General features: G+C 33.9%; 1 protein-coding gene and 1 pseudogene across 1 annotated transcript; both read right to left on the reverse strand.

Moving 5' to 3' along the window:
• Positions 1–1442: 1442 nt before the first annotated feature.
• On the reverse strand, positions 1443–1991 carry LOC146945144 (heat shock cognate 70 kDa protein-like; annotated as a pseudogene).
• A 10171-nt stretch (positions 1992–12162) lies between these two features.
• On the reverse strand, positions 12163–20518 carry LOC146945145 (heat shock cognate 70 kDa protein-like). Its single transcript, XM_085743510.1, has 3 exons — positions 20150–20518; positions 14051–14364; positions 12163–13937 (listed from the first exon to the last, which is right to left on the reverse strand). Exons 2-3 carry the CDS (start codon positions 14268–14270, stop codon positions 12298–12300), a joined length of 1860 nt encoding a protein of 619 aa, XP_085599636.1. The 5' UTR covers positions 14271–14364; positions 20150–20518; the 3' UTR covers positions 12163–12297.
• Positions 20519–22588: the final 2070 nt, after the last annotated feature.

Below are 22588 nucleotides of genomic sequence, written 5' to 3' on the forward strand. Positions count from 1 at the left end.
ATCTAATTTTGATTTGTTCAAAAAAGAAAGTTTATTATTGGTGTGATTTTTCATCGAATTCACAACACCCTTAAATAAATTTTCCTATATTAATGATATATTTTTGGTGGTATTAAAAAAATTATATATTTATTTATTTTTGTTAAATAAAAGATACGAATTTTTTTTAACAGAATAAAAGATATGAATTTATGTTATATTTGTTAAATGATTGTTGCTATTGAAAACGATAAACATGGTTTTTCGGGTTTGTTGCATTACAAATATTTGTACTTTTTTTTTGGGTTGAATTTTTCATTATCCCAGTGATACGCTTAAAAAAAATTACTTTTAAGAATGCTATATTATTGGTGATATTGAAAAAATAAGAATTTTTTTATATCTGTTATATTGTTGGTAAAATATAAACATAATTTGTTACTATTTTAAAGTCAAAACATTTTTATGATAAAAAATAAAAAGTCAAAAACATCTATACATATAATTTTAATCAAAATTAAAATTTCATAGAAATATTTTTTTCCTTTGAACAAGTCAAAATGAAATAACATTATCCTACATCTTTCAAGCATAATGCCAGAAGAATTACCAAAAGATACGGTCGGTCGGTAATTATTGAAGGGACAACAACCAAAAAAGCAAAGAAAACCAAATTACAGACCCCAATTTGGAGTGAAAACACTATATGGTTTTACTAAGAAAACCCTCAAGTTTCTTCAACCCAATGTGTGAATTACACCACCAATGATCGAACCATATCTACCAAATCATTGCTAAATATACAATTGAACTAACCATACCCTTATAATATTTTTGATCTGATATAAACGATATGCACTTGTCAAGTCTAACACCATAATTTACATGACAATTTTCAAGGTGAGCAATTTTATTGGAATCAAGATCAACCATAATTTGCATTAGCTGTTCTACTACATTCTTGTTTAATATAGCTTTGTGTTGTGGGTAAAAGTATTGAAACAATGCCAAGACGATTCAAATCGGCTTTTTTATCTAATAAAAACCCTTCCAGATGTAATACAAAAGTCTGGATCTTCGGTTTGTTCACAAATTGCATTGATTTTATTGTGAGAGTCACTTTCAATGATAGAGGCAAAAGTGAAGTTAAAAAGAAAAAGCAATGTGGAAAGAACAGAAAAAAAAACCATTGTTTGTTTTTGTTTTAACTTTGATGTGCAAGTTGTCATACACTTGACTTGTTTTTATAAATTGTATAAAAATAATGTTTTAGAACCAAGTTAGCTTCTAATCATGCATTAACTGCCTAAACTGTTAGATAAGGGAAACATTAGTGCTTATATCAAGGTTTCAGAAATGTTGTTGGCATTGTTTAAATAGCTGAATGATAGTAACAATTCAAGTAACATGTCCACTCTAAACTTTTTCCAAACTTAGTTAATTATTAGATTAGATAATGCATACTAAACAGCAATAGGATTCATAAAATCTAACCGAGAAAAAAAAAATGAAAAGACTAAGTGGTCTTTTAGATGATCTTCAAGAATATCTATTTCAACCTGCTCGTTATCAACCAAATTTGTGGCAACTGCAATTGCAGATTCAATCTTCTCAATTTCTTCTGAGGAGAGCTTTCTATTATCCTTCACAGCATTTTTCATTTTGTAAATGTAGTCATCCATTGCATTTACTGCTTTGGCCTTCCTTAGGAATTTCTTGTCTTCAATATGGTAATTCTTAGCTTCTTTAATCAATTTTTTAATTTCTTCAGCTGACATCCTATCTTTGTAATTGGTTATTGTAATCTCATTCATTTTACCGGTGGATCTTTCCTTTGCAGAAACAGTCAAAATACCATTCTCATCAATAGCAAAACAGACATCGTAAGGGTGGCCGCGGGGAGCTGGAGGAATGCCAGAAAGAATTAAAGAACCAAGCTAATTGTTTTCACTGGCTTTCGTTCTCTCACCCTCATAAACCACAATCAATGAGCTGGATTCGTTATCTTGACTCGTAATTTGAGAAAATGAATATCAATCCCTTACATTTTGCATGAATAATTGTAATAGTTGACTTTTTACATGAATAATTTTAATGAAAAGTTGTGTTTTGAGTGCATTGAAAATTGTAATAGTTGACTTTTTACATGAATAATTACTAAATTTTTGTTGCTTAAAGAGTGCCCCGGGGGTACTCGTTAACATGACCCATGAAGAAATTATTCCTTAAAAAAGTCAAAAACTCCAATATCCAATGCATTGACTACATAAACTTTAACAAAAACTTACTATTTAAGGTTACTAAACAATGCCCTAAGCGCACTCATTAGCATTTTCCTATAGCATATATTATCATGTAATCTCACAATCTCCTAAAGATCTCTCCTAACCATATATCTATCTATAATATATTTGAAGGAAGAATCCATACGTTTATGAAACAAAGTTGCTTATGTGGCAAAATTACAAGGCCTTTCAAAAAAAGTTTATACATTTTTTCGATCAAAAAGTCCATACGTTTCTTCGACCCATAATTGTGCGCTTGTAACCTTAAACCTATCAACTAACTAAGAACCCTCTTAAGGATCTAACTTGAATTCTAGATTGATCAATCGAGTTTATTTAGTGAAGAAAAACATTTTTCCCGGCAACAAGGGTATTTGAACTTTATAAACTTTAGCAATATCATATGCCATGAGAATAATAGGAGACTGTATTGGTTTAAAATACAATTTGGAAACCTCAAAAGAGGACATTAGGGGGATGTATTGGATTAGGATTCTAATGGATTTTAAAAGACTTTTTAATTATGAAAAAGTCTTGTGGTATTCAATCAAGACTCTTTGCAATTTAAAAAAAGTCTTGTGGTATTCAATCAAGACTCTTTGTCATTTTAAAAAAGTCTTGAGGTATTCAATCAAGACTTTTCATCACTTAAAAAAAATTTCATGGTATTCAAAATCATTCAAATTTCGAAAGATTGTTTAATAAATTGGATTTTGATGGATTTTGTGGGATTTTCTAGTGAAATTTTAACAAGAAAAAGTCTTTCATGAAGACATGAGATTTCTTGAGATTGTTTTTCTTTTAAAAGTTACTATCTCTTTCTTATCTCTTCTCTTCTCTCTCTCTTTTCTCTTTTCTCCTCTCTCTCTCTCTCTCTCTCCATTCTCTCTTCGTCTCTCTCTTCTCCCTTCTCTCTCTCTCTCTCTCTCTCTCTCTCTCCCTCTCTCTATCTCATAAAAAATAAGAGTCTATATTGAGATTATTATGATATAATATTATGATAGAAAGTGTGTTGTAATCATTTCTTTTTAACGAGTCCTTAAAATTCATAAAATCTTTTGAAATCTTAAAAATCCATGAAATCATTTAAAATCTTATGATGTAAATCCATTGAAATCCAAATTGAAAATTCTGATAGTCTTTTAAAATCATAAAAGTCATTGAAATCCTACAAAATCTTTGAGACTTTTTTAAGCAAAAATTGTCCTTTAAAATCCTAATCCAATACACCCCCCTTAGTTACCTTAATATAACTCATCACCAACTTTGTCACGACCCAATATCAGGTCATGACCGACGCACAGACTAACACTAACTCATCATAAATTTAGCATGGCAATCCTAATACGCTATAACACATACATATTTCTAAATGAGTTATCGAAGTTTGGCAGTATCTTGTATGTTTTCATAACATCCAAAAATGTCAATTAGTTAGTTTTCAACAAATTAAATAAAAATTATCTCAACAATAAAACAACGCATAAGCGAAGAAGAGTTCCTATTTCTATAGTTGCATTGTTCCAAAATCACAAAAGAATGACCAATGTTCAAGATAGAGTCCTACCACAAAGATGAACTTTGGGGTAGATATGCAACTCCCAAGAGAGTCTCACTCTACATCTAATCCAAAATGAATTTTAAACTAAATATCTCATCCTCTGAAAACTCATTCATATATAAAATAAATACTTACAATTACAACAATTAAGGGTAACACTTTTCAAAAAAAAAAAAACTGACATGATTCAATCGTTAGTCATACTTGAATTTCTACAAACACATCTGCAATTTAAAATAACAACAAGCTTGTTGTATCTCATATCGTTTATCTCATCCCACTATGTGCGTATTAACCATGTTGTCTCTCCATTGTGGCGAACGATGCCTAATCGTACTCCGCTATTATGAGTTATGTGCTAAGGTATATTCTTAGGGTTAATCATGTAACTGTGAGCATATAGTTAATAGGATGTATTATCTCTTCCTTACAACAAATAGATATCAAGTTTAAAACACTATTAGCATTTAACTTATAGGCTGCGTTATCACTTCGTTGTGAATGATCGATTTGAATTACAATAGAACCTCAAAACTTAGTTTGAAAATAATTTACATTACTAAAATCAATTTATACTACCAAATCTTTCATAACATTGTTAACATATATCCTTTCATAGTATCGCATCAACTTGCAAAATTACTAATTCTCACTAAATTACATACTCAGCAAAATCATATCTTTATTTTAAATTGGCTTAAATGCATTTGTGACCCCTTAACTTTTAAAAAGTTGCAATTTTGGCCCCTAACAAAAAAAAAACATTTTTACCCGTTAATTTTACAAAACATTGCAAAGCTGCTGATTAGACGCCATGTGTACAAAATAGGAGGCCAAAATCACAACTTTTTGTAAAAATACAGGGCCAAAAGATCTTATTTTCCTAAAGTTAGAGAGTCAAAAGAGTATATTTCCATAAAGATAGAGGGCAAAAAAAATTTTGTTAGGGGCCAAAATCGCAACGATTTGAAACATGGGGGAAATTGCTTTTAAGCCTTTAAAATTAAGTAAAACAATGAAGTTTCATTCACTCTTTTCCAAAATTACGTAATTTGTTTCTCCGATCAAAAAAATTGCAACTTTAAAAACTTGCCACAATGTAAATTAGCTACTCACAACTATAAAGGACCATTTGTCAAAAAAAAAAAAAAAACTATAAAGGACCAACTTTGTCTCTATCAACACCCTTTAGGAGGAACACTAGAGCAATTTCCATTGAATCTAAGCAGCAATAAAATAATTTTCAATCCTTCAAAATTTATTAAAAAACTATACCTTAAGATGAGTGGCATATATAAGAGTTTTTAAATTTACAAGACTTAGGGTGTTCTAAAGGAACCTATAAAAACAATTTGAATGGGTTAGAGACTTTACCTCAAATAGATGAATCCAAACGAGTGATTGAAGTTACTTTCTACCAAAATAAAAACTGTCACCAATTCCTCTTATGGGTGTAATAGTTTCGGTGGAAATGAGAGAGAGCAAATGATATGTAGACGAAGGAGGGAGAATGGGTTGAAAGAAGTTTGGAGAAATGTGTTTCTATTTCTCCTTTTACGGGAGAGATATACTAGTTGTGTGTCTCCTCTCCTTCCGCTGATGCTTAGTGTACTATAATTCTCTCTCTCGAAATTAAATTAATTGACATTCAAGTCTCATAAACTTCTCCTTCAAAAAAAAAAAAAAGTCTCCTAAACTTATTTTAAATTTGATAGTAGTGTTGACCAAAAAAAATTACTGATATTTTAAATTTGAGGGCAGTGTTTTAAAAATTGGACCGAATCGGTCGAACGTTCGGACTAGGGGAATAGAAATGTTTTGTGTTTTTTTCTAACTTTTATGAATATTGTTAAGTGATGAATAATTTTAAATTTTTTATTATGACTGGGTCAACAGTTGTGGGATCCGATTAGTGACCCATTAGTCTTACCAGTAACTTAATGTCATGACCAGATCAATCATCGGTCCGGGTTTTAAAATATCTTTTTAAGAGTATTACATTTGGACGTTGATTCTCTAATAATTGGATTGAGTTTTTATAATATTGTGATGAAATACAAGAATTCCAAGGCCTTTTAATTCTCTAAAAAAAAAATATGTTTGATACTTATACCAAAAAAAAATGTTTGATACTCAACTAGTCTCTCTAGAATCAATACTTTTTATTACGTGATAAAATCGTGCATTTGCGGATTTATCAATACTCTAGTATAGTTCTTGAACTAGACTATATTTTATTTCCGAACTTGTAGACGTTGTTCAGTCATACGTTATGGTAGTAGTTCTTGTTACAAACTTCACGCTTTCCTCTCTCATCAGACTGTAAGCTAACAGATCATGGGTGAAGGGCTTCACAACCATGGGGTAGCATTGGCTACCTAAAAAAAAAATATTGAATATTTAACTTAGGTATATATGTAGCTACTCCATTAAGATATTATTTGGCTACTCCAAACAATTTTGTTGGTTAAAACAGAGATGATATTATAAAAATATTGATAATCTATTAATTTAGTGTCAATTATGGAGAAATTTGACTTCTAAAAACTCCTTAGAGCTCAACTTTTATAAATAACTATTGTTAACTTTTATTTTCTTTGTTGCAGTTTCATTAAATATGAGTAAAATTACTTAAGTTTTGTATATTAGTGTTTAATTTTTTTCTTCTTCTTTATATTTGGTCCCCTCGTAAAAATAATGCTAGCTTTGTCGTTGTAACAGATGTTTATATATGAAAGCTAGCAGATGTTTATATATGTTGTGGTAGTAGTCCTTTTCCAAGATGGATCAAACGCCAATGACTTTTGTCCTCGTGAACTTAACTCAGTTGATATGGACAATGCGTAATATATGTAAGGTCCGGGTTTCGAATTCCGACCACAACAACAACAAAAAAAGCCAATGACTTTTTTAATTACTAGAAAGATTTTCATTTATTAACACATGTTTTTATTGATTTAATTATTATTTATAATATAAATAATTTAAAGGGTTTTGCTAGAAGACACATTTTATGAAGGTGTCTTTTAGCAAGTTATTCTATGAGCATTTGTTAAAAGACATCAACTAATTTTTATGAAGGTGTCTTTTAGCAAAGTTATAACTAAAAAGTGGAAATCACACCTTAAGGTGTGGATTGCTAAAAGACACCTTCATGGGTGGCTTCTAGCAAAACCCTAATTTAAATATTAGAATTTAGAGTTTTTAAGATAAAAACATTCCAAATTCTCAAAATCAATCGTGTTAATGTGGTCTCAAGAAGAACCACCAGATAAACCCAAATGCCTAAAAAAAATTATACAATATTATCTCTGATTTGATTAACATCTATGTTATGGCCATCTTTTGTAGTTCTAATTCAACTAAGAAAATAGGATAATAATTTGGCTTAATTATCTTTTGCTAATTGTGCGATTTTGCATCCCCTCTTTTTTTTTGAGCGATTTTGCACCCCATCTTTTTGCGAATTTTGCTCTCCACCCAGCACGTTTTGCTCCCATCCTGCAGCCGTTCCATATTTACCCTTGCGCATGTTAACTAACACAAGTGTAAATGTATGCGTTAGTTAACATGCGTTGCGCAACTTAAGTAACGCAAGTGTTAAACACTGCGTGAGTTAACTTGCGTACACATTAAGCACTAAGTGAGTTAACTCACGCACAGTCTGTGCATACAACCAGCAGAGTTGGAAACCTCTTTTCTCCCTGTTTTTCCAATCATTCTTTCATACATTCATTCAAGAACAGAATTTTCATCATTCATTCAATAATACATTCAATCAACATCAACTCATAATTATATTACGAAAAATAACGGGATAAAATAAGCGAATAACATAACGGATAATGTCATAAAAATGCTAAAAAGCGTAAGTGTAATCGGAGTACAACGAAATCCAACAAAATGTCAAACAAAAAATAAAACTACACAAGTCATAAAACATAAAAGCCAAGTCATGCTGGTCCATCCCGTGGACTCCTATTCCTCCTCCGCGGTGTCGGCATCTGCTCCAGCATGCTCCACTCAGACTGTATGCCCTGTATGATGCGAAGAACCTCTGGATTACCAAACACATCTGGATGCCCAAGTGCACTGTCCACTCTAGCCCTGATGTTGCTGATGATCTGGTATGGGTCCGGAGGATGTCTGGCCCACTGCTGCTCAACAAGAACCTCCTCGTAAGCAGGGACAGGACGAGGAGGGGCATCAGCTGCGTAGTCAGGAATGGCCGCAGGGGGGTTCACAATAGGATGTGATACTCTAACGAACCATTTCATGTACCCCCTAGTATGAGCCCATGGCTGGTTATCCGGAACCGGATGACCCCTCTGCTGATGGCTGAGGACATGTAGAGCAAACTCAGTGAGGCATGGGCCACATCATCCGCCGCAAGATCCTCTATGTCTGTAGGAGGCCTGGGAATTCTCTGGACATACCCGTACTGCCAAAGAACCCGCTCTGGCAAGTGACGGACCATCCTGTCTTTGCCGGCCATGATCCATCCTGAGTACCAGCATATATCCTGAAAGGGCGTGAGGTGTCGTCGTCTCTCGTACGACATCCAGGTGACATGAGAAAGGTCCATCGAATCAATGGCAGCTCGGTAGTTTCCCGGATCAATAAAGCCCCTGGGAGGTTTCCATTTACTCACAAGCGGGGAAACAGTAGGGTCGTAGGCATCATCATCAATCCTCGGAATGATGTTCGAGAAGTGCGCCAAAGTCCATCCCTGCAAACACAAAGAAACAAATATTTATATTACCGCAAGAATTATACAAACAACTAAACATTTACGATCCAATAAGTAAAAAAGAAGAAAAACAATTATTACCACAAGCAATGTCATGTAACCGCCAATGGAGGCCACAGATGAGTCGGAGGTAAGAGATAACTGGTCATATAGGAAAGCAAGTCCCATCCCACCCCATGACCAGTTGTCCAACTCGTCCATATCTTGCAGCGCAAGCAGCCAAAAGCAGATTAATGTTTTTGCTGTTCTTGGCGGAAAAAATGGTCCAGCCAAGCAAGAGCAACAGAAACGCCTTAACGCAGGCTAATCTAACTACAGCTCGCTCGTTCTCCTCCTCCACTGTGTCAACCTCAAGAAGCTGATTACACCTATTCAAGAGCTCCTCATATCGCCTCTTCAGTACACCAAAACTGATGTGAGAACCACCCTGTTTTATCAGCTCCTTAGCGGCATCCTCCTCTGTAAACAGTAGGTCTGTCTGCATCATCTCTAACCCCTCCTCACGGGTTAACTCTCTATCAGGAAGGAGTCTCCCAGTGATGGGAATGCCTAGGAGACACGCCACATCATCTAGTGTGATGGTCATCTCTCCAACAGGTAGATGGAAGCTGCTGGTCTCCTCATGCCATCTCTCTGTCATCGCACAGACAAACCCGTGAGATATGTTCTCATACCCACTTGTCAGGAGGGGAGTCAGACCGGACATATTCACTTCACTCCAAAACCACTCATTTTGTTCCCCCGGAATAGGCAATGCCAAATTTTTAATGCTCAGCTTCTTCCCGTGGGAGATACCTTTCACCCTATGTTTTCTTCGAAACTGAAATACAAAAACAAAACACAACAAACAATAAGTCGTCAAATAAATAATAAGTAAAACAAACATTAAATATATGTTAACATAAATGTTAATTCTAACATTAAATAAGTAAAATAATAATTAGAATAAGTTGTATAAATAGTAAAAGAAGTAAAATAAACAACATTAATTATTTTAATTGAATTTTAAAACAAAAAATAAGTAAAATAAACATTAAATTATACTTACATCGGCATCAACCCATATCCTACATGCCACATGTCCACCAAAGTTAGGTAAAAGCGAGAGTTCAGAAGGCCCCCCTGCATAGCCGTCCGGACCGGCCTCGTACACCACCCTCGGCACCCCCTGAAAACGAGGCTCGGGCTGCTCATGCTGCTGAGGCTGCTCAGGCTCATCATTCTGCTGAGGCTCCTCAATAACAGGCGGCTCCTCAACAGCAGGCTCCTCAATAACAAACTGGTACTGGTGAGGCTGAGGCTCATGAAACTGATACGCATCATGCGGCTGCTGATAGACGTCATAATGCTGCTGATACTGCGTCGGGTCCATAGTCTGGGATGGACCCGTCTGGGACGATGACCCCCCTGCAGCATCATATCCATCTCTAGCAAGTCTCGTGCCCCCACCTCTCCCTCGACCAGCCATAGGAGGGCGTAGTGCTTGCTTCTCCCTCCGTGCACTACTAGTAGGGGCAGGTCTCCCTAACCTAAGTCTGTCAGTCCTATCCTGAGGCGGCTCAGGCGGTCTCTGAGACGTATTCCTCCTAGACATATCTGCACAACATTTAAAGAAGCAAAAAATCAATGACACATTTTCACACAGACATTGTGTCATTTATAACAATTCAACAACAACACTAATATTTCGACAGTGTCATTTCAATCCAAAAAAATTAACAATTTGCTACCACATTGCAGTCAAACATGTTATAATAAAAATTAACAAACCATATGCTAACTAATTTGATAAGTCACAATCCAAAAAAACAAAATAATTACCATTGAGACATTTTACCAAACACATGGTGTGCAATTTTCAAACAACTACCTTAATCTAACAATTTGTAGACCCTAAACTACCACATTCTACTCTAAACAACTTCTAAACAACAATTCCTAAGTTAATTCGTCACTAACAATCATCAAAACTAACATGCAAACCAAATTTATAAAAACCTAAAAATGTCATATTTCTTAAAAAAAAAAACTAAAATTTCTACAAGTTAAATGCCATTAAGTCGGGTAATCATCACTTACTTGATAATGTGGGAGAAATTGGCTTTGAATGGTGCAAGAATGATGAAAATCGGATATGGGGGGAAAATTTTCGAAGTAGAGAAGTTGGAGAAATGAGGGAAATGTGTTTCTGTGTTGCTGATAAATGACTTAACTAACGCTGCGCAAGTTAACTTGCGCAACACATGTTAAGTCACGCATAAATCACAACTTGCGCATGTTAAGGTGCGCAGCGTGACTTAACTTGCGCAGGGGTAAAAATGGAATGGCTGCAGGGTGCGAGTGATTTGTGCTGGGTGGAGAGCAAAATTCTCTGTTTGCCCCCTTTTTGGTCAGATGGACATTCTTGTGTTTAATTGCATTTTTGCCAATTGTGCGATTTTGCACTCCCTCTTCTTTTTCTTGAGCGATTTTACACCCCATCTTTAGTCCCCGTTCCCCTCTTTTAATGATGATTTTGAACAAATCATCAATTGGCAAAAGATGGGGTGCAAAATCGCTAAAAAAAAAGAGGGGGTGCAAAATCGCACAATTAGCAAAAGATAGGGGGAAAAGTGCAATTAAACCTAATAATTTGATGAAATGGATTATGCATTTTGTCCACATAAGGTGTCAGTGTATTGGTAAGAACTTAATTGTGCAACCTTTGTAAATAAAGTTCAAATTTCATATTAGAGATTGTAAAAAAATTATTAGTGTCACTGTTATTAATAATAATTTTTGCTTCTTCAATAAAAAAAAAAATATTTACATCTTGAATAAGATTTGTGTTTTAATTTGGTTTTACAATTAGAACTCAATTTAGGACTTCATATATACAAGGCTTGATGTGTTTACCTCAATAAAAGGAATTTCACCTTTATACTTTCTTAATCTTCTTTCATTGGTTGTCACCAGATTCAAGAAATAAATTAAAGACAAGTACTGTGATTACTAACCATTGTTGATCATGCAATAGACATTTACTAAAGATTATTAAAATTTCTCCATTTATTGTTCACTCACGTCTCATAGTACTTTTTAGCACTCTATCTAATCAAAAATGTTATTGAGCCACACCATCTTCTGTTCCTGAACAGATTCATTTGTCAAGTGTAACATCATAAATCCAATTGACAATTTTACATCATCTCCGCAATATTCAACAGATGATAGTATTCTTCAAGAGAAACAGATCTATAATCTAAAGTAACAAGCTACAAAACAATGATGTAATCAATTCTATGGAGAGTAAACACTATGATTTTGAATGGTATTGGTAGTTGTAACTTTCATGATCTAAACAAATTTTAGAAGTTTCCATTTCCTTCAATATCAAGAAAAGTCTTATAAAAAGAAGGTTGCAAATGTTTTTCCATCAAAATTTCGAAAATTATAAAAACAAACAATCAGAACCGCTACTCAGAGTACTAAAGCAAAAGAAATCAACCTGCTGATTATGCAGCAGATTAAAACCCTTGGAGAAGACTCAGGTGCAAGCCTTTGGCTTTGTAAACTAATCGAAGAAATTCGTAAACTTATAAAATAAAAACAAATATCACTGCAATGGAAAACATCATGGTTTCAGCAAGGTGTTGCATGGTTTAAATAGCTAAATGAGAAAAACTAAATAGATAATGCATACTAAACAGCAAGACAATAATTAAAATCTTAACTGAAAAAAACTAAATCGTCTTTGCTATAATCTGTTCTATTCTACTCTTGAGCCCCGTTAGATGATCCTCCAGAACGTCAATTTCAACCTGCTGGTTATCCTCATCAACCAAATTTGTGGCCACCGTAATTGCATCTTCAATCTCCTCAATTTCTTCTGAGGAGAGCTTCAAATTAATATCCTTTTTCTTTAAAACATTTCTCATTTTGTAAATGTAGTCATCCAATGCATTCACTGCTTCAGCTTTCTTTAGGAATTTCTTGTCTTCAACATGGTAATCCTCAGCTTCTTTAATCAATTTTTTAATTTCTTTAGCTGACATCCTTTCTTTGTAATTAGTAATCGTAATCTCTTTTGAATTGCCAGACAAGTTATTCATAGCAGAAACTGTCAAAATACCATTTTCATCAATTGAAAAACACATTTCCGAAGAAGGGGAGCCGCGTGGAGCTGGGGGAATGCCAGAAAGACGAAAAGAACCAAGCAAATTGTTGTCAGTTGCTTTTGATCTCTCACCCTCGTAAACATCAATCAAGTCAATGGATTGATTATCTACTATTGTTAGATATCCTTTAGTCTTCTTGACAGGAATGCAAGTGTTCCTAGGTATAACCACATCCATGATATTACCTTTTACTTCCCTACCAAGAGACAAAGGTGTAACATCCTGCAGCACCAACTTCGGAACATTCTTAATGCCATCACTCAACAAAGCAGCCTGAACAGCTGCCCCATAAGCTACAGCCTCGTCAGGGTTAATGCTTTTGCACAACTCCTTCCCTTTGAAAAAATCTTGTAATAGCTGCTGCACTTTGGGAATCCTAGAAGACCCACCAACAAGAACGACATCATCTACACTACATTTTTCCATCTTAGCATCACTAAGACAACTCTCAACAATCTTCATACACTCATCAAGAAGATCCATATTCATTTCCTCAAACTTTGCCCTATTTATTGATGAAGAAAAATCAATACCTTGAAATAAAGAATCTACTTCAATAGTTGCAACAACAAGGAAAGAAAGTGATCTTTTTGCCCTCTCACAAGCAGTTCTCAACCTCCTCAAAGCTTTTGAATTTCCACTAATGTCCACTTTGTTCTTTCTCTTGAACTCTTGTACAAAGTAGTTCACCATTCTATTATCAAAGTCTTCACCTCCAAGGTGTGTGTTTCCAGCAGTTGCCTTAACTCTGAAGACATTACCCTTAATCGAAAGTAGAGACACATCAAATGTGCCACCGCCAAGATCAAAGACAAAAATGTTTCTTTCTTCAACACAGTCAGTTCTCTTGTCAAGGCCATATGCAACAGCTGCTGCAGTAGGTTCATTCATTACCCTCATAACATTGAGGCCTGCAATAACACCAGCATCTATGGTTGCTTTACGCTGAGAATCATTAAAATAAGCGGGCACAGTAACAACTGCATTCTTAACTGGTGATTCTAAATATGCCTCAGCAATTTCTCGCATCTTTGTGAGTACCATAGACGATACTTCTTCGGCACAAAGATTCTTCTCCTGATCCTTGTACTTAACGGTAATCATAGGTTTGCCTTTGACACCAGCAATGACCTTGAATGGCCACAACATTATATCATCTTGAACAACTTGATCACTAAACTTCCTACCAATTAACCTCTTTGCATCTGAAAAAGTAACATTATTCTCAACATTAAATTTTACAGCATTTGAGCATTAATCAATAATCATAGAGTAAAATAATTACGACTATATAAAGGAAGTGAAAAATTAAAATTACCAAAAACTGTGTTTTGAGGGTTTGCAGCAGCTTGATTCTTAGCAGCATCACCAATCAACCTTTGATCTTTGGTGAAAGCAACACAAGAAGGTGTTATTTTGTTGCCTTGATCGTTGTGAATGATTTCAACTCGAGAGTGTTGTTCCTGCCATACTGCAACACATGAATATGTTGTTCCAAGATCTATTCCCACAGCTTGTCCTTCATATTTTTTTGCCATGTTCTTTCAAGGAAACGAAATAAGTTCAAAACAGGATTGGGAAGAAAAGAGAACAAGTTGCACGTTTTCTTCTTGTATTCTACTCACTCTGAAACTGTGTGTTCAAAAGGAAATGCTCATTGGGTGTATATATATATTTTATATAAATAACTGAAGATAAAATAACTTCAGATTTTGGCTATACTATTGTTTTAAAAAACTGAAGCGTCTCCTCAAGTGCGTGTAATTTTAAAGCTTCAAACTTCCAATACAAAATAACTGCGAACATTTTTCCAAGGGGAACTTCTGGGGTACACTCACAAATGAGGTGTACCGGTACTCTCGCTTCATAATTTTATAAAGACTTTTATATGTGTTTAGTCCCTGAAAATAGGGGTCATTTAAAATTTGGTCCCTGAATTTGCTAATCCTGCATTTTGCCCCTGCAAAATTTAATCACTTAAAAATTGGTCCCTCAACCCAGTTAATTACTGTCACGTCAGTAATTTGATGACATGGCAGTGCTAACACATCAAAAGCTTACGTGAACGGACCAAAATGCCCCTAAAGTTCTCACACATACGCGTAATGACCGTTTTAGCCCCAAGTTCATCTTCTCCCTCTTCATCTTCAAAACCCAGCACAACAACACCACCATCTCCTCCATCCTCAACATCACAAACAACATCACACAACTCAGAATTCTCAATCAATTAACTAATTAAAAGCACAAAAATTGTTCAACATAATTATTAAAATTGGTCATAACTATTTTAAAGAATTACTACAAGGAACTCTCAAAATTACCACAAAAATTATAATTAAAAGCACTGCAAAATTGGTCATCACCAGCCTTGGTCTTCTTTACTCCACGGATCTTCTTTGCCCTATTCTTTCTTTCCTTCATTTGCTTCCTTAACTTTTCAACCTTAGTATGAAGTTCGTTCCTGACAAGCCTGTATTTTGGTTCATATTCCTTTGCACTTTCAACAGAATCATAGATCAAACCAAACCCAGTAGACTTGCCACCTCCAAAATGAGTTCTGAACTTGAACACGAAAACAGTGTTTGGGTCCTTCACATCAAACACATCGCGCTCCCCCATCTCCCGCTTCCTCTTCAACCTCCGCCGTCGCGCTCCGCCTTCTCATCAAACACGTATTTTTTGGAATGTAATCGACGACGGTGACGGCAACCTTACAACGTGTTTTTTCAGATCTATAAGGAGGGAAGGGATGGGTTGCAACTCTGTTGGTTTTTGTGTTTTTTTTTTTTTTTGATTGGTGTGATTGTGTGCATTCTTGTGATAAATTGACATTGTGTGGAGCTTCTGTGAGTATAATTGGTGTTAAAAAAAACTCAGATTCTAGAGGAGGGAGAAGAAGACATGGGTATGATGGTAATTTCATGTTTGTTTGATAGTCTTAAGGGTATTTGTCATTTCAAACCATATTACTGACATGTCCGTGATTAAGCGGTGAGAGGGACCAATTTTTAAGTGATTAAATTTTGCAGGGGCAAAATGCCAGGATTAGCAAATTCAGGGACCAAATTTTAAATGACCCCTATTTGCAGAGGCTAAACATATATTAAAGCCTTTTATAAATTAATGATCATTTTTTATGTAAGAAATAACTATTTTTCATTGTTTATAAGACTTATAGTAATTTTTTATAAGAAAAACATTATTTTATAAGAAAAAAACATCATTTCATTGTTTATAAGAATTATAGTAATTTTTTTGATGTTTTATCGTAAAAAAATGAGTGATAAAAATTCAAAAAAAAATAATTTTATTTCGTTGACACATTTGATGAAGGGAAATGTTAACTTGTGCCCTCAAGGCACAAGTTAATGATTCAAAATAGAAATATTCTATTGTAATTAATGTATTTGACTTTAACTTTTTTACTTTTCAATAATTGAATGCACAAAATTTAAGAAAATGTTTCCATTTTTGGGTTGCTTAACATGTGCCCTAAGGGCACAAGTTAACATAACCCTTTGATGAATAAGATTTAGTTATTACTCCCTCCATTCCTTTTCTTTTGATGTTTTAGCTCTTGACACAAGTTTTAAGGAGTAATTAAAATATATAAACATTTGTGTGTGTTTTACTTAAATGTCCTTATTTATCATTAAATTCACATGTGATAAACCAAAGGTCACAACTACTATAATAGTTTATTGTGTTTTCCAACAAGGGTAAACTTGAGAAAACAATAATAAATTCACTAAAACATCAAAAGTTTTGGAATATAGTTAAAGTTCTAAAACATCAAAAGAAAAAGAATGGATGGAGTATAATTATAAGTGATAAAAAAATAATACTCCCTCCGGTCTCAAATATAAGAAACTTTTCACTTTTTAGATTCATTCAATAAATGATGTAAGAAACTCCTAACCATTTATCTATCTATAATATACTTGAAGGAAGAATCCATACGTTTATGAAACAAAGTTGCTTACGCGGCAACATTACAAGGCCTTTCAAAAAGCGTCTATACATTTTTTTCGATCAAAAAGTCCTTATGTTTCTTCGAACCATAACTGTGCGCTTGTAACCTTAAACCTATCAACTAAGAACCCTCTTAAGGATCTAACTCGAATTCAAGATTGATCAATCGAGTTCATTTAGTGAAGAGAAACATTTTTCCCGACAACAAGGGCATTTGAACTTAATAAACTTTAGCAATATCATAACTTCATAAGCCATGAGAATAATAGGAGAGTAGCCTGTTTGGATTGATCTTACTTTGAGCTTCTGAAAAAGAGCTTATGCAAATAATTAAGCTTTTATGTTAATTCATAAGATCTTACTAACGAAAATTGTATAATTATGACTTGTTTTTCCATAAACTACCTTAACAAGCTTATAAATAATACATTAATGTTTATTTATTTGCATGAGCTGCTTTGCATAAGCTCTAAAATAAGTCAATCCAAACGGACCATATTGGTTTAAAATATAATTTGGAAACCAAGAAAGAGGACATTAGTTACCTTAATATAACTCACCACCAGCTCTGTCACGACCCAATCTCAGGTCATGACCGACGCACAAACTAACACTAACTCATCATAAATTTAGTCTGGCAATCCTAATACGCTACAACACATACATATTTCTAACTGAGTTATCGAAGTTTAGCAGTATCTTGTCCGTTTTCATAAAATCCAAAAATGTCAATTAGTTTTCAACAAATTAAATAAAAATTATCTCAACAATAAAACAACTCATAAGAGAAGGAGAGTTCCTATTTCTATAGTTGCATTGTACCAAAATCACAAGAATGACTAATGTTCAAGATAGAGTCCTACCACAAAGATGAACTTCGAGGTAGATATGCAAATCCAACCAGAGTCTCACTCTACATCTAGTCCAAAATAAATTTTAAACTAATTATCTCATCCTCTGAAAACTCATTCATACATAAAATAAATACTTACAAGTTACAACATTAATGGTAACACTTTTCAGAAGAAGAAGAAAAAAAATGACATGATTCAATCGTTAGTCATACTTGAATTTCTTCAAACACATCTGCAATTTAAAATAACAACAAGCTCGTTGTATCTCATATCGTTTATCTCATCCCACTATGTGCAAATTAACCACGTTGTCTCTCCGTTGTGGCAAACAATGCCTAATCCTTCTCCGCTCTTATTATGAGTTATGTGCTAAGGTATATTCTTAGGGTTAATCATGTAACTGCGAGCATATAGTTAATAGGAGGTAGAGAAATGCTAATTACAAACGCTTGGACACCCGCTCTTTGACACACGCTTTATTGTAATGCCACGTTGCCAACTCATTTAAACATGTTACTTGTTTGAGCAATGATATTCTAACAACCAAAAATCAACAACTTTTGTGACAACCACCAATTTTCAAAGCTCTTTGACACACGCTTTATTGTAATGCCACGTTGCCAACTCATTTAAACATGTTACTTGTTTGAGCAATGATATTCTAACAACCAAAAATCAACAACTTTTGTGACAACCACCAATTTTCAAAGGAAAAGTAGATAGTGACACGGAAACCAAAGCAATAGAGAGAGAAAGTAAAAAGATAATGTGAGTATGAAAGATAAAGTTGTCACATAGGTTGTCACAAAATGGTTGTTAGAATATCATTTCTCTGTTTGTTTACCGGTTCAACCAGTTAGCCTATTTTTATTTTATTTAATTAATTAATTAAACCCTTGGTCTCACCGTTCACCACTTGAAACAGTAGGATACTTCACCATCACCGTTCAGTCTCTGTTTGTATTCTGATGTATCGTCTATGGTAGCCACCGCCACTAACAGTGCTTGAGCAGTTGTGATTATGGGTTGTCGGACGTGGTAGTTCGCAACAAATACGGAGCGACAGTCACTGTCGTAGGTCGGTGAATGAAGTCTGGGTTATGTCATTTTAGTAACTTTGATCACAACAATTTTGTTTGTGTAAACGCATAATCTTCAAAGTTCAAACAATATTAAGTGTCATAGTAAAGACACGGCCAGAAATAAAAGATAGTAACAGAGGAATAAAAAATAAGAAGTTGAAAACAAAACCATATAGGAGAGAAAAATTGAGGCAGCAATTGAACCTAAAGATTGAGTGAAAGTTGACAGTCCAAGAAGGGAGAGATATATTTGGTCTTGAGTGGTTGTTGAACGATGATTGTTTTAGATTAATCTCAAGAAAATGGTGGCAGTGGTTTGAATTGTGAAACTTTTTGTAAGAAAATGGTGGATGGAGGTGGCGGTGGGGTTGGGTTTTGGTGGATGAAATGGATAATACTTTGGTGACATAATGTCACCGTGACATTAAATCTGGGCCACACAAAGGGTTGTGTTGTGTGGTCCAGATGTATTGTATGTGTGACATTAAATCTGGGCCACACAAAGGTGTGTGTTGTATGACCCAGATTTAATGTCACAGTGACATTATGTCACCAAAGTGCCACCCGGATGAAATAGCGTGTCTGACAACTAGCACAGGGAAGTTACTATGGATTATTGACTTTTTGTCCCTTGAAATACAATGAATGAAGTTTTTTTTTTTTTTTAAGCAAACAATGAAAAAAATTAAACGTGATGAGCCAACCGGTAGCCAATTTTTTTTATTAAAAAACAGATTACGTGGTCCAATGGCAGGGCGTGTGATGAAAGGAGAGTGTCTAAGCGTTTGACGCTAGCACTTCTCGTCTTCGTTGCAACAAACGGTTTCATAGGGGGCTACGAGCACTTAGCACGTAGGTTGTATTATCTCTTCGTTACAGCAAATCAAAGATATCAATTTTAAAACACTGTTAACATTTAACTATAAGCTGCATTATCTCTACGATGTGAACGGTCGATTTGAATTCCAACAGAACCTCAAAACTTAGTTTGAGAATAATTTACATTACTAAAATCAATTTATACTATCAAAACTTTCATAACATTGTTATCATATATCTTTTCATAGTATCGCATCAAACTTGCAATGAAGTTTCACTCACTCAGCAAAATCATATCTTTATTATTTAAAATTAAACAAAACAATGAAGTTTCATTCACACTTTTCCAAAATTATGTAATTTGTTTCTCCGATCAAAAAAAATTGTAACTTTAAAAACTTGCCATAATGTAAATTAGCTACTCACAGCTATAAAGGGCCATTTGTCAAAAAAAAAAAAAAAAAAACTATAAAGGACCAACTTTGTCTCTATCAACACCCTTTAGGAGGAACACTAGAGCAATTTCCATTGAATCTAAGCAGCAATAAAATAATTTTCAATCCTTCAAAATTTATTAAAAAACTATACCTTAAGATGAGTGGCATATATAAGAGTTTTTAAATTTACAAGACTTAGGGTGTTCTAAAGGAACCTATAAAAACAATTTGAATGGGTTAGAGACTTTACCTCAAATAGATGAATCCAAACGAGTGATTGAAGTTACTTTCTACCAAAATAAAAACTGTCACCAATTCCTCTTATGGGTGTAATAGTTTCGGTGGAAATGAGAGAGAGCAAATGATATGTAGACGAAGGAGGGAGAATGGGTTGAAAGAAGTTTGGAGAAATGTGTTTCTATTTCTCCTTTTATGGGAGAGAAATACCAGTTGACAGTTGTGTGTGTGTCTCCTCTCATTCCGCTGATGCTTTTAAAAGAAATGGATTTCTTAATAACCAAGAATAGAAATAGAAATGAAAAGTTGTCCTGTGCATGTAGCTTCAGGCCCCCTTCTTTGTTGGTTCATCAAAGTCATAATCAAAATCAAAATGTAGTCTGAATCAGCGGAAGAAGTAACTTCCTTCAGTAATTATCCAAATGATTTTGGGGTAAATAGTCATTTTAGTTGGTAACCAAGACTTTAAAATGTTCATTAGTAGTATTGTCATATCAATTTTTCCAGGTACTCCCTCCGGTCCTAAATATAAGCAAATTTAACTTTTTAGGTTCATTCAATTAATGATGTATGTAGTCCATAATATGAACCACATACATCATTAATTGAATGAATCTAAAAAGTCAAATTTGCTTATATTTAGGACCGGAGGGAGTATATTTTATGAAAATTTTTGCATTTATTGCATTGAAAATTGAAATCTTTAATTTTATTAAAAAATAATTTATACATTATGAATGCTTAAAGAGTGTCCTAAAAACACTCGTTAACAAAACTCATATTTCTTGTAAAAAAAAAACAAGACTCATATTTATTTACTTTCGTATAAATCCTTATTAGTATTTGTATACTGTCATATGGGTGTTTATAAAATTTGGAAAATGTTAACCAGTGCTCCAGGGCACCGGTTAAGAAAACAAATATAGCAACTTTTGCATTGGAAATTGGGTAATCAATTCTCAAAAGTCAAACAAGTGTTATTTTTAATTCAAATTTTCCTCCTTTGAATTCCTTAACCAATGCCCAGGGACACCGGTTAACAGGACCCATAAAATTTTGACCAATGTCCAAGAGTTAGACATAACATTTTTACTAAACTGCCCTTGTTTTATAAGAAAAAGACAAACTTAAAGTTGCATTGAAAATTGTGCGAAAGAAAAATTGAAGTATTTATTGAGGGTAAAGTTGGAAGAAATAAAATAAACTTGTATTGAAAATGTAAAATAATATTTATTTCAAAACATTTTTAACTAAAATGACACTCATTGTGAAATAGAAAGAGTATCAAATAATATTTTGACCAACGAAATATATATTATAAAAAAAAAATACTACTTTCGCTTTGATTTTGATTGTGAGAAAAAAGTTGTACGGTAAAGATTGGATGTGATAGGTTTTGAAAAATAAAGTGGTAACTTTTCAAAAAAAAAAAAGGAAAACCTTTTCATTTAAATGTAAACATGACTAGGAAAATAAATGTAAAGTAAAAAGTTGAGGTCGTTTGGTTTCCTTCCTCAACAAGTTTGCACGAATTTTGTCTCATACGGACTGACCAATGACCATAGTCATAGTGATTATTATTACCAAGGTGTAGGGGTGGACAAGCACCCGTGACCCGGTCCGAAACCGAGATATCCGTATGAAAAACGGACTGTCGGGCGGGTGAATTCGGATGATCGGATAGTCTAAACCAGACTTTTTGGTTTTGTGTGAGTTGAATCGGTTCGGTTCAGATCCCTAAATTCAATCCATCATAGACCGTAACCGTCCGATTTATGGACAAAGTTGTATAAACTTTTATGGTGTGTTTGGATCAACTGATAGTAGAAGGAAAGATGCTAGAAAGGATTGAAAGTTTATGTGGAATTGGGCTTCCCTAGTTTGGATCTTCAAAGAAAGGGTGAGGAAAGACCAATTTTGATGGGTCCTACAGCATAAATACTTTCCGTCCAAAATTGAGAAGAAAGGTTGAAGATTGTTCAATTTTTCAAAAGGACATTCTTATCCTTGCTTTGGTTCACATGCTTGAGTTATTTTTCAGTTTTGCTTGCAATAGTGGTTATACGACCAAGTACTTGTGTATCTCAATTTGCAACAAATATTTAATAAGAATGATGCACCAATAATTAAATTAATAAATAAATCCTATAATAATATTTTATTTTAAAATATTATATATATATATATATATATATATATATATATAAATATTAACATATGTTTTTACATTGATAATATTTTATTTTAATGTAAGGATATTTATGTTATTTATTAAATATATCACTTTCTTTCATCTCACTTTTCATTCACTTTCACTTCTACCAAACAACTAAAAAATCATCACACTTTCCTCTCACTTTCTATTAACTTTCATTCCTGCAACAATCTTTCCTTTTACTATCTTTCCTCACACTTTCTTTTCCAATCCAAACACACCCTTAGTGTACTTTTT

The sequence above is a fragment of the Medicago sativa genome, chromosome 2 (assembly GCF_051527215.1).
Source record: "Medicago sativa cultivar Bolivia chromosome 2, Bolivia_mono, whole genome shotgun sequence".
Lineage (NCBI taxonomy): Eukaryota > Viridiplantae > Streptophyta > Magnoliopsida > Fabales > Fabaceae > Medicago > Medicago sativa.